At 37.0% G+C, this 13,542-nt stretch overlaps 1 protein-coding gene across 1 annotated transcript in view; it reads right to left on the reverse strand.

Moving 5' to 3' along the window:
- Window positions 1-296: 296 nt before the first annotated feature.
- Window positions 297-13,542, reverse strand: part of METTL8 (methyltransferase like 8) — a 52,642-nt gene continuing 39,396 nt past the window's right edge. Inside the window, exons 4-10 of the mRNA XM_012650683.1 lie at window positions 13,270-13,541; window positions 11,505-11,554; window positions 6,402-6,465; window positions 5,626-5,765; window positions 1,626-1,732; window positions 1,420-1,485; window positions 297-644 (exon numbers count right to left, since the gene is read on the reverse strand). Coding sequence (XP_012506137.1) covers window positions 454-644; window positions 1,420-1,485; window positions 1,626-1,732; window positions 5,626-5,765; window positions 6,402-6,465; window positions 11,505-11,554; window positions 13,270-13,541 — 890 coding nt within the window. The 3' untranslated portion in view covers window positions 297-453. The remainder of the gene's footprint in view (window positions 645-1,419; window positions 1,486-1,625; window positions 1,733-5,625; window positions 5,766-6,401; window positions 6,466-11,504; window positions 11,555-13,269; window position 13,542) is intronic.

Genomic DNA, 13,542 nt, shown 5'->3' on the forward strand with positions numbered 1-13,542 from the left:
ACAGCTTTCCCTGGAAACAAGGTGTGCTGCTTCTCTGCTACCAGATGACAATGGGGAGAGTTTGACTGTGTTTGGGAACTGGTTTACTAAGCCTAATGTAAAAATAAAGTAGATGATATTTTTTACTTGTAAAAAATGGCAAGCTATGGTTTCTGAAAATTTTCTGAATTGTATCAGTAATTTAATAGAATAATTATAAAATCCAAGGGACAAGCAAAATGATTAGATGTAATAAACCCAAACAAGCTTGGGCATATCAAGTTTTCAAAACACAGAAAAAGGCGCATTCTTCCAAATCACTTACAAGTGCTTAAAATGTACAAAAGAGCTCACCTATGATAAAACAACAAGAAATGTAAATTCTCTTTTTATTGTCTTTTGAGAAATGAAAGATTTGTAGGAGTCTTTAAATAATATAGTCCTCTGGTTTTACACCTTAGCATAGTACATAGTTCAGTCATGAGAAAGGAGTGAAAATACCAATTTGGAGTTATTTTGAGTCCAGTGCAGTGGTTTCTGGAATTTGCCTTGAACCCACACTCGGTGCATTTTCACTTGTTTTTTCCTATTAACTTGCAAGCGACGATCAACCAGATTTTGCTTTTCATCTAAACCGGCCTTGCAGAACATACTGTGGACTTCTCCTGTGAGACAAAAACGGCAAGCAAAGACATGACAAGTGACTAGGGATGGGGGGAGGTCAGGAACAATGGAACATTGACGGAATGACTGATTATCTAAATTTCATTTAAACCAAGAAACACCCTCTAGTACAACTTGGTGAAGGAAACCTGTGAAACCAAGTGGGTTTCTTCTGTTTCACAAAAATACACCAAGTGTAAACAGACTAACAGAGCAGGCATAAACAGATATACAAAACTATTGGTTGCAGTTTTCAATATTTTGAAAGGTGCCCCCTTTCTGAGTTTCTGTTGGTTTACAGAGACTCAAAATGGCAGATTATAAAAGTACTCACATAAATTTGGGGAAATCCTTGAATGCAGGGTTCATTTGATACTGTCAGAAATGCTTTTTTAAAATGAGAAATTGATAAGAGATAAGTAATTTTCTACAGACTTATGAAATAAAATTCCCTCCTTTGGCTGTGGCATATCATCAATTTTTTTCATATCTGGGCTAACAGTATCTCCAAAATGGAACAGACTGCACCTTCATTTGAGTATGAAGGTGAAACAAATGATTCTTTAAAGGAGTTTTAACCAGAAAAAGATTAAAAGGCAAAAGGCCATTTTCAAGCTTTTATATAGAGGAGTTAGTTACAAGCATGAAAGTACGAAGATATCCAATGTTTAATCAACGATTGAAGCCTCATTTTTATAGCTTTTGAGCTATAACCAAAGAGATAATAACCAATGAGAGTATTTACAGCTAATTATTTCCTCTTGTAGATTAGCATACCTTTTGTAAAGAAATATGCTCTGGTACCATCTCCTCGAACATAAAAATTTTCAGATAAACAATGCCCTAAAAAAAATTTGTGTAAAGAGAAACTTAGTATTACTTAAAAAAACAAAACAAAACCCAACAAAACAACTTGACATGAAATATAAACAAAGCATTCTTTAAAATACATGAAAATAACCCCAAACTGAATATAGTATTACCCTTTTTGAAACGAAGCTGAGTCTTATCATATCTTCCATAGTCCCGAAATAACAGCATTCCCCCAGGTTTCAGTAATTTGGACAGTCGGTTTACAACACCCTGCATCCTTTGAAAACAAAGTAAGATACCGTATTTGTGGAAATCTTGTTTTATTAATATATACCAGATTTAACTTTCTTGAAGACAAAATAAGAAAAGCTCAATAAGGCCAAAGAAATCTAAACCACAAACATAAGGGCAATGAAACCAAAAATATTTTGTAAAGAGGAAATAAAAGAACACCAACTTGCTAAATGACCAGATACGAAAGGCCTAGAGTATCAAGAAATCACCCAAATGACCAGAGTGGTAACTTTACAGAGCTTGATGTAGGGTATCAAAACTGAACTAACTGTTAAACCACAGATGTTTCCTGATATTTACAGCAATTAAGATCTGAAGTGGACAAAAACTGAGTATGCTTCATGTTCCTTGCAAGATAAAAAGTATGCCAGAACAGTCCCAAATTGTACATATCTAAATAAGGAACATTTTTTTTTTTTTTTGCCACCATGCCCGGCTAATTTTTTCTATATATTTTTAGTTGTTCAGCTAATTTCTTTCTATTTTTTAGTAGAAACGGGGTCTCGCTCTTGCTGAGGCTGGTCTCGAACTCCTGAGCTCAAACGATCCACTTGCCTCGGCCTCCCAGAATGCTAGGATTACAGGCATGAGCCACCATGCCTGGCCTAAACAGGGAACATTTTCCCTCAAAACTAGCTCATTTTCCTTTTGACTTCTTAGTTCAAAGGTACCATCACTCACCTCATGAAAAACAAATTATTTTTCTTTTCTTCCACTCTCCTCATCAAATCTATGTCCTCTCTTTTTTTTAATGACATCTTTAATATTTTTTCTCTTTTTTGTTTCCCATTGGTACTCCCTTAGTACAAACCTCATCTCCTAAGCCTAGAAACAAATCCATTTCCTAACATGCTTTATTATTCTCCTGTCAATTCTTCCTGCATATTATTGATGGGTTATTCTGCTTAAAATGATGGCTTTGTCAAATCATCTCCTTGCTCAAAACTTTCATGATTTTAATCCACAGGATAAAATTTTAATTTCTTAGTTGAGCTCTTAAGATCTCCTACTACTGACCCCAATTCATCTTTCCAATTGCTTTCCAACCTGAAGCATCTTCCCTCATCTGTTATATGCTTAGCTCTGAGCAGCCTATACCTTTGCTCATGTGATTTCCCCTCAAAGAATTCTCTCCTTACTCTGCCTGTTTAAACTTCATTCACTCTCCAAGCCCCAGCTCAATAGTGGGAAGCCTTTGTTTTCTTCCTTTCACTTATTCATTCTACTTACCTGGCTTCCAATCAAATATGACCCCTTATAACTGCTCTTCATTTTGTGTTTTTGGCCAAGTGTTTACGGCCTTATGTGTGATTATGGGCCAGGGATGGCAAAGATTTCAGATCTTGTATCATTGCTGAGTGATCAGCATTAGTTGCCTACAGAGCTCTATTGAGAAGGCCTCATGGAGTTCACAGGGAATGACAAACAGAGTACAAGATCCATTATCAATGTCTGCCATGGGCAGGGAACAGTAAATGGCAGCTTATGTGCTAAGTCTATGCCATCTCTATCCAAGCTAATTAAAACTGCTAAAAAAAATGAGGAGTTTAGATGGGATAATCTGTAAATTCCTTCCAAATAATATACTGTTCAGTGGAATAGTGGGGTGAAAATCAGATTATGTCATGTTCTGAAGGAAGCAGATAGTGAGACAATGAAAGCAACTATCAAACGAGAGAAATATGACAGAGGTGGCATGATTAGGTGAAAACCTCTTTTAAAAAACTGGAACACAAGTACATACAGGGGAAAATTAAAAGTATTTTTTGTTTATTTTTACACTGCGTTTTTATCCTTATGCTTTGGCAATGAAAGAAAACAATATCTAAATCTTAAAATATTCACTTTCAGGATAAATGATTTATGTACAGAGCAAAATCTCTTTCTGTAATTATAAGCATGACAAACATGAAACTAAAATGCAGAAAAACAAAGAACCAAATACTTTAAAATGTAGCCACCTCTTTCTGCATTCCTCCCAACCAGCCTTTAATATCTGGGGTTATGGATATAGGAAGGGAGAGGGAGCTACTTTTCTTGGTCATCTCATCTTAGTTCATAATGCAGTTCCAGAGTCAGTTCCTGAGAACTGCAGCGGGGAGCAGGCCAGGGAAGAGATGGACAAAACAAGGATGGGACAACGTCCCGTTCGTTTTATATCCCACTGGGGCTGACTCTGCTGTCCTCACCTATCTCTGGATCAAGGGACATAAGAAGGAAAACAAGAGATAAAATATGATACTTATTGAATGCCTACTCTATGCTTGGATCTGTATTTTATACTTTTTTTTATTTCAATGATAAGGACAGCTGGTTCTTTTGTAGCCTCCTACAATTTATTCCCATTTAAGCTGGGATCCCCCAGACTCAGAACTGCTTGCCATTTATTTGTGCCTGAATTTTCCAAGCTGCTAACATGCTACTTTTCTAGAACTTTCCTGAGGTCGAATCCACTGCTGTAGTCCTAAATGACCCTAAAGACATTGCTTTGCCTTTTCACTTACTACCACCCCCCTTCTATTCATTCACCTTGTTTTTAGATCACTTCTATGTAGGTAAGAAAGTGGGCACTGACACAATACCTCTGAATTTATTTTATAATAAATATCATGAAATACTATATTATAAAAGCAATCTTCCTAAGACAGTCTGCTTCCCCTTCTCTTTAACATAAAATTCAAATCATGCGAAAATATATTATTACATTATATAAACTAATTTCAAATAGTCTTTTTGTGGTCATATTTAGAATTTAAATGTTTCCTGTTATGGGTGTTAAATAGGAAATTTTGATCTCTATCCACCTACTCCATCCTTTTAACTATTCATATAAGGAAACAAAATACATAGATGACATCTCTCTACTAGTACCTGAACAATGCCAATAGTCTAAACAGATTAGCAGAAAGAAATAGGTTATAGAAACTGGAAGGAAAAAGTGATATATCTCACCAGGTGCACATGTATCTTTCTTTCAGATTTATCGGGAAATCTAATTTGTTCTTCCATCAGTAATCAAAGTGCTTATCTCTGAATGGAGAGTAAAAGAACTATAAAGGGTCCTAGTGGCCTTATAATTGCAAAGAAAGAAGCACATGGTTACTCTGTGTCTGTGGGAAAGGATCACACTTACCAAACAAAAAGGGGTTGATGCCAAATCTGTATCTCCTATCAGGAAATTGTGAAAACCCAATTTTAAGAAACCTTATGAAAGCACAAGCCTGGAGTAAGGTAATCATTTCAGTTGCTGACGATATCTCTTTATATTTCCTCTCTGGAGAAAAGCTATGTATATAGTTTTAAAATATACAAACATAAAAATTTAAGTCATAAATATTAAAATGAGGGCACCAGGCTAACCTTCGTTCATAAAGGTCCCAGGATAATTCGGCAAACCTTGATAACCCCTAATTCCCTGATAAGCTTCTTTAAAACAAATTTTTTAAAGCCCATCAATAGACCTGTGTGAAGCCAAACAGATCCATAGCCCACCTCTTCATGAGCATTCAGAAAGACACTAAATCAAAGATGTTTGTTTCTGATCACCAAGTACAATTTCCCTCTTGGGAGTCTATTAGCTGTTCTGAATTTGTAATTTCCTTGAAGCACTGTCACTTTTAATAGGTATGTGTCTTGCCAGAATATGCTCACTCCATTCTGACAGTGACAGAAAGCTCACTAATGAAGTAGTTTGACCAGTTTCTTTCGAAAAGTCTGAAGAAATGGAACAACTGCATTTAAAAGTCTGCATATAATACATAATGTAGTTCACTAAATAATAAATCCAAAAACTGTCATTTTCGCTTTGATAGTTCTGAAAACCACTACCGATAAAGGGGCTTTACACATTGGCTCTGCCCTTTCGTCTTCATTTACCTGTCAGGATGAATAGCAGAGAGCACAAAGACCAGGAGAATGACATCCAGGATTCCATCTGGAAAGGGGTAGGGCAGGCCATCGTCACATATATCATGAACAAAGGCAGAACACTGGGCTGCTCTGTAGGCTGAGTGAGACTGTCATGATAAAGGAATAAAAACCAAAAAGAAGTTAGTAGACTTCTGGGATTTTTTTTAAAAATAAAAAGGTCAATTTTTTTTTTACCTTTTCTCCCAAGAGCCTTTCCTCTGTAAATCTGAAAGCACTTTATTTCTAATTCGGTATTGTTAGCTTATTTCAAGCTGCCCTAAAAAATTAAGGCTAGTACTTGGACTTGAGAACAAATATTCTTCACAAGTCCACTTTAAATTTAAAAATGGAGGAGGACTGCCTTTATGAGTCAGTAGGTGGCGTTGTTAGAGGCCCACCTTGTGTTGTTTCTGCACTTAAAAAGTTCTGTTTGGATCATGGTTATTCCTGGGTGGGTGTATTGTCTGAATTTTGTAGGTCAGTCTCCTTCCTGGCTATCCCTCAATGTGGTGTTGGTCTTTCTAGGTGTACCAGTCCCTGAAATCTACCTTAAATTGAAAACAACTTCTATTGTTTTAGGGTAATATCTTAGACATCAGTTGATGTGATTGCTGGGAATTATAAAAGCTCAGTTAAGAATAGTCACAGATAGCATTTGATAGAGACATTTCAAAGGAATCACTTCAAAAGCAAATAAATTAGACCTTTATATGGGCTCTCTGTAAAGGAAATATATGGCTTACCTTTACTAGCTCCACAGCTCCAGAAGCAAAATCACAACAATAAAGAAAGGACTCTGGAATGTTCCTATGAAAATGGAAGAAATATTTAAATCTAGAGTTCAGATATGTTCAAACTAGAGAAGAAAGGAAACTGTAGGTTTGACTCGTTATTAAGTATTTCTTTAATAGAATTTTGGATGACACTGGGCTTGTCATTGCTTCTTTTTAAACATTGTTTTCTTTCTTTCTTTCTTTCTTTTTTTTTGAGACAGAGTCTTGCTCTGTTGCCCAAGATAGAGTGCTGTGGCATCAGCCTAGCTCACAGCAACCTCAAACCCCTGGGCTCAAGCAATCCTCCTGCCTCAGCCTCCCAAGTAGTTGGGACTACAGGTGTGTGCCACCACGCCTGGCTAATTTTTTCTATATATTTTTAGTTGTCCAGCTAATTTCTTTCTATTTTTAGTAGAGATGGGATCTCATTCTTGATGAAGCTGGTCTCGAACTCCTGAGCTCAAGCAATCCTCCTGCCTTGGCCTCCCAGAATGCTAGGATTACAGGCATGAGCCACCAAGCCCAGCCTTAAATATTGTTTTCTGTGCTGGTGTATGGGTGCCTTGGTGTTGCTTCTGACCCAGAACTGTCTCAAACATTTTTCATAATTATAGGGTCTCTTTCAAGCTCCTGTCCTAGTTTTATGGCCCTCTACTACTTGGGCCTGTCTGCCTTATATCCCATCATACTCCCATACCGGAAACCTCCAAGGCCATCTGTCAGCACCTCCATCCTCCTTTTTTCCCTGCTACCCTCAGCATGTCCTGCAGCTCCTCTTAGCTTAGCCAAGTTCCTTCCTTCTCTAAGGATTCTCAGAGTTTGCCTGTGTCCTTGGTGCTTCATTTCCCTTCCTTTCTGCACAACTCTGGCTCCTGGGCCTCTCACAGAGGTTCTGACACCCTGATATATATATCAGAGTATTGTAAATATTTACAATATGTAAATGAAGAAAATTCAATTTTTTTGTGGGGGGCTGTTTACCCATATGGTTTTTAATTGGCCTCCTCTGAACTCAAACATGGTCTGTTTGGCCTTTATTTGAAATTCAGTAATGATAGCTGGACCATGGTTATCCATGGACAGGGATATACTCTGAATTTTGTAGGCCAGTACCCTCCCTGGTCTCAAATAATCCTTGCATCATTTTGTTTAGCACCATGTCTGAATCACAGAAAGAGGTTAACATGTCATTAAGTAGTAATTGTAAGTATGGTCCTGCGTCTCATGGATTGTATAGTCTGGTTGGGGACATAAATAGTTTTATACAACTTCTATAGGGGTGTAGAGAGGGCTGGCATCCTGAAGTGATAAGTATTAAAAGTTTTGAAGGAGGAGGATGGCATTGCTAAGCAAGGAGTAGGGAAATGGTATAAGGGTTTAGAGGTGGGAGTCACAAGCCAGGGATGAGAAGGAGAACTGATCCTGAGAGCCTAAACTGGTATATGGCAGGTTATAAAGGCAGGCCTCGACACAAAATGAGGACTTCCGATTGATTCAGGAGGCATTTCAAGCACGAAGGACTTCTGAATAATTATGGAATACAAGCATAAATATGTATTTACCAAAATCTCAGCCAGGCTCAGATTACACTTTGTTTTTTTTTTTTTTTAAGACAGAGTCTTGCTCTGTCGCCCAGGCTAGAGTGCAGTGGCGTCGTCATAGCTCACTGTAACCTCAAACTCATGGGCGTAAGCCATCCTCCTGACTAAGCCTCCCAAGTAGCTGGGACTACAGGCACATGCCAACACACCCAGCTAATTTTTCTATTTTTTGTAGAGACAGGGTCTTGCTCTTGCTCAGGCTGGTCTCGAACTCCTGGCTAGGATTATAGACGTGAGCCACTGCGCAGGGCCAGATTACACTCCTAAAGGGACTGATGAATAACTATGTTCACATATAATCATTCATTCTGTGGACCTCGGGATTTGCATTCAATTTAAGATCCATCTAAATAAGTTAAAGTATGATAAATAGGATTTGGTTATAAAAAGTTAGCCAATACTGAATCAAAGTTAAAACTTGTACTGTTTGGTCTTTTCTCATCTGTCTCATATAAAAACAGCATGTTATTTCAGTATATACCCCTGTTGTTTCCTATGAAATCCATATAATTGTGGCTTGTAATTTGCTGGGTGGCCAAATGTGTTTGAAATGTTCTCAGTTAACACTCAGATGCACATAGCATTATGTGGAATAATGGTTAAAGACAAGGGCTCTGGAACCAGACTGCCTAAGGTTTGACTCCTGGTTCTACTACTTAGTTGTGTGACCTTGGGCTAGTTACTCAACCTGTCTTTAACTTAGTTTCCTCATCTTTAAAATAGAGATAAGCATAGCATCTAAAGTGTTTGGGAGGATTACATGGATTCATACAGGTAAAGTTCCCAGAAAGGTGTCTGACTCAGAGTAAGCACTCAATAAATGTCAGTCATTGTTAATAATTGTTGTTGCTATTATTATTATTACTATTATTTTTAAAGGAGATTTGCCTCTGCCTTCTAGGAACTTAAAAACTAACACGGTCCTCTAAAAACTTCTCTATAACTTAAAATGATTCTCTGGACACTGGTACATCTAGCTCATTATGAAAGGTCTGCAGTCTACCTTTGGGCAGTAGTTACTGAATACCCAAAAGATACAGAACAGTTTAGGAGCTAAAGGAAAGCATGTGCCATTTGCCATGTATCCTACCAGGGTGGCAGCATGACCTCTGAGACTGAATTCCCACTGCATCAGCAGCCCAAGTTGAAGTCTTGTGACCACGCAATGACTTTCCAGAGCCTTTCTGTAAAATCAGCTGACTGCCTTGGCCCTTCTCCCAGCAAGCAGGTGTAAACATCACTACCACCACCATACCACCAAGCACTCTCTTGGCAGGGGGTTTAAGAATTAAATGATCCTTGGAGAATGATATGACCTCTCAATTCCAGAGATCTAATTATGGTAAAATATTCTGAAAATGTAAAACATTAATCTTATGTTCTCCAAAAGTAATAAAACATAATTTCTTAGGTGGAAAAAAAAAAGTCTAATCCTCCCTTTGGAAGGCTAATCACTGGCTGCCTTTTAAAGATGAATGAATTATCTCAGGTTATTGAGCTATAATGATTTCTAAAACATGGGTATGAGGCAAAGAAAGATACAGCCAAGAGGAAAGAGTTAGTGAGGAGCCAAGAGTTTGCAACTATAAGTTGGAGGGAGAAGTGGAGGGGGAAAAATACAATGAACAAAGGGGGAATCCAAGATATTAATCAGTCAGTATGTGCTGAGCTCTAGCTTTCTATATTGCGCTGTTAGGTAACCCGGGAAATCAGATTAGGATGAAATACGCTCTCTGCCTCAAGGAATATAAAAAGCAGTTGGAAAGACAAAGAAGGCAAAAAGACAAGCTAAATAATACCCCAAGATCAGTCATAAAGTAACACATAATCAACTGCCAATGTGGCATATTTATGTGTATTTATAAGTTCAGAGATCACTGAGTAAAGGAACCTGGCTATGTGGTATAAGGAAACAGAAATTTCAGCCCAGAAACTGGAAAAGGGAAAACAAAGATAATAAATAGAAAAAGAGAAAGGCCATTTAGAACTGTAAGTTTACCAGCATCACCTGTGCCTGGCCACTGTATCTGGTTAAAGGTGACATTAGGGAATCACTTACTATTCACAATATTAGGTTTATAATAGTATTAGAGAATGACTTGACTTTTTGCAGATATATCCTGAAAAATTAAAGTGTCATGATGTTGGCATTATGTTAGTATTATAATTGTTGAATCGAGGTGGTGGGTATATGGAAATTTGTTGCACTACTCTTTGCTTTTCTGAGTGCTTTACATTTTCATCATGAAAAGTTTAAAAGATCACATCATTAAATCAGAAAACCATGCATAGAGAAAAGAATGAAGGGAATTAAAACACAACAAAATTTCTGTCAGTGGCTGTGTTAGGATGGTAGGGATGATGAGTGATTCTCTCCCTCCCCTTTTCCTCTAATGGAAATGTTCTGCAATGTGCTTATGCTGGTTTTATAATGGAAAAATAATGTGAAAGCTGTTGTGTAAACTTAAAAAAACAGAACTTGACAGACCAACCATAGATAAAAGGTGTTTGAAGAGTTTTTTGAGAAGTGGATAATATTTCATCATGGAAATATTAAAACATAAAGGTGAGATGGTGAACAGGAAGGGTGAGTCAAGATAACCTCTCTGTCCCTATCATCTGCTTCTGCTCTTTGGAGTCTTAGGATTAGTTGCTGCTACCTTCAAATAATTTCAAGCCTAGACACAATGAGTTGACATCTAAAGATCTTACGCAGGATGTTGTTCCAGAAGTGATGACAAAATAAAATGAGGATTAAGGTTTAAGCTTTAAACTCAATTCTCTATGTGTAAAATGACATCTAAGTATCCAAGAAGAGAAAGTAATCTCTGACGTTTAGCGATTCACAGCTCAGTGGAAGAATGAAATCTATACTTATTTTCTCATCCACATAAACACAAGCTTAAAAAATGGCTTCAAATCCATGGCTGGGAAATACTATTTTCAGAGTAATTCCCAGTTCACGTGAAAATAGCCACTAAGACTAAGACATTTCTTTTTTTTTTTTTTTTTGAGACAGGGTCTTGCTCTGTTGCCCGGGCTAGAATGTCGTGGTGTCAGCCTAGCTCACAGCAACCTCAAACTCCTGGGCTGAAGTGATCCTACTGCCTCAGCCTCCCGAGTAGCTGGGACTACAGGCATGTGCCACCATGTCCGGCTAATTTTTTCTATATATTTTTAGTCGTCCAGCTAATTTTTCTATTTTTTTAGTAGAAACGGGGTCTCGCTCTTGCTCAGGCTGGTCTTGAACTCCTGAGCTCAGATGATCCACCCGCCTCGGTTTCCCAGAGTGTTAGGATTACAGGCGTGAGCCACCACGCCCAGCCTAAGACATTTCTTTTGAAATTTGCTTTAGTCATTGTTTATAAAAGAATTAAGAAAACTACTGGCATATACATGATAACATTTTTCCAGAATTTCTCAACATTCCATAAATATGTAAAAGTCTGTAGAATAAAACTCTAAAACTCACTGCAAGGTGTTCAGAATTGGAAAAACACTATTTCCAGCCCCACAGCCAACCTGAAATCAAAAGAATAAACAGACATGAAGGCAAGGTTAAATTTCCATTACCAATGTCAGATTTTCTATTAAAAAACAAAAAATAAGAAATTTACTGGACCTCTGGGTATCGTAGAGTTTTCTAAACTCAAAAGCAAGTAAAATAAATCACAAGAATAACACTGAGAAATTTGACTATGGAAACATTTAAAATTTTTATACACCCAAACCCCAAATAAACCAAATTAAAAGGTGACCAACATACTGTGAAAAAAATATTTGCAATAAATATGATAAAGGGCAGGGCTCATTAAAAAAAGAGATAAGCAAAGGAAATAAATGGACAGAACACAAAAGAAGTACAAATGGCTTCTAAACATTTCAACAACTATATGAACTATTTAGTAATCAAAGAAATTCAAATTAAGACAAGATACAATTTTTGTCTAACAAAGTGGAAAACACTAAAATAAGAACCTTCCAACCAATGAGGATGTGATGAAACAGACATACACTGTCATGGAATTGGTATTAGTACAACTTCCTAGAAAGTAATTTAGCAATATGTTTTAAGTGTATTAAAAATTTTCATACATCATGAACTAGTAAATCTAACCCAAGACAACAAAAGAAAATGCAGCTAAACTCTATACCCAAAGAAGTTTGCTTCAAAAACCTGAAAACAATTTAAATGCTCCAGTAGTGTGAAAATAGGTAAGTAAAATATTAGTACTCCACATAGTAAAATATTTTGCAGCCATAAAAATGTTCATAAAGAATTTTTAAAGATAGAGAAAACTGCTTATGATATAATGTTAATTAGAAACAAAGCAAAACCCTAAAATACATGTAAAGTATAAACAAAAGAACAAAAAAGTCAATGAAACGTTAATAGTGGTTAAATCCTTTGCATGTAAGATTGTGGATAATTTCTTTTCTCTTATTGATGTTTACATCTTAAGATGATTCTCCATAATCAATATGTTACCTTTATGATCTGAAAGATAGGATTTAGTTTTAAAAATAGAAAACCGGCCGGGCGCGGTGGCTCACGCCTGTAATCCTAGCTCTCTGGGAGGCTGAGGCGGGTGGATTGTTTGAGCTCAGGAGTTCGAGACCAGCCTGAGCAAGAGCGAGACACCGTCCTACTAAAATTAGAAAGAAATTAATTGGACAACTAAAAATATATAGAAAAAATTAGCCGGGCATGGTGGCGCATGCCTGTAGTCCCAGCTACTCGGGAGGCTGAGGCAGGAGGATCGCTTGAGCCCAGGAGTTTGAGGTTGCTGTGAGCTAGGCTGACGCCACGGCACTCTAGCCCAGGCAACACAGTGAGACTCTGTCTCAAAAAAAAAAAAAAATAGAAAACCAACCAAGGTCTATACTAGATTATAGCAAATTATATATCTCGCTTACTTCTATTTTACCTAAAAAGGGGTAATAACAGAGTAAAATTAAGACCAAAACTTTATTAGTACTTAAAACTGCCATCAAGTTAAAATGAAAATGAATTTTTTAAAAAAGCAACCAAAACGAAATTAAATCCACAAACTTAAAACTTCATTGATTAAAGATGTGAGTCCCTTAAATATGATTTATGAACAAAAGTATACTGAACATTTAATTTAGATTTGATCATTTTCCACCTATAAGATCCAGGTTGTTACTAAAATAACATGGAATGTACATTTTCAAATTATTTGTCACTTTCCATCTTTGTCCCTTGAGTACAGTACCTCTAGTATTCTGAAAGTGGCATTGCTACCAGGAAACAATTCAGTCTTCAGAGGTCCTTTTTTGTGTTCTTCAGAGTCTAAGTTGGAGAAATCGGACCCTGCTTTGCTTTGACCATCTGAAGAGCCAGTACTTCTCTTAAAATGATTTTTTTCTTCAGGCATTGCAAGGCAGTGCATTCTTGAGGAACAGTTTGCAGCCTTAGTTTCTACATGATTCCATGAGGATTCTCCCACCTTCTCTTTAGTTTCTTGATCAACTGGAAGAATTTCAGG

Source organism: Propithecus coquereli, unplaced genomic scaffold (assembly GCF_000956105.1).
Source record: "Propithecus coquereli isolate 6110/MARCELLA unplaced genomic scaffold, Pcoq_1.0 Scaffold34, whole genome shotgun sequence".
Taxonomy (NCBI): Eukaryota; Metazoa; Chordata; class Mammalia; order Primates; family Indriidae; genus Propithecus; species Propithecus coquereli.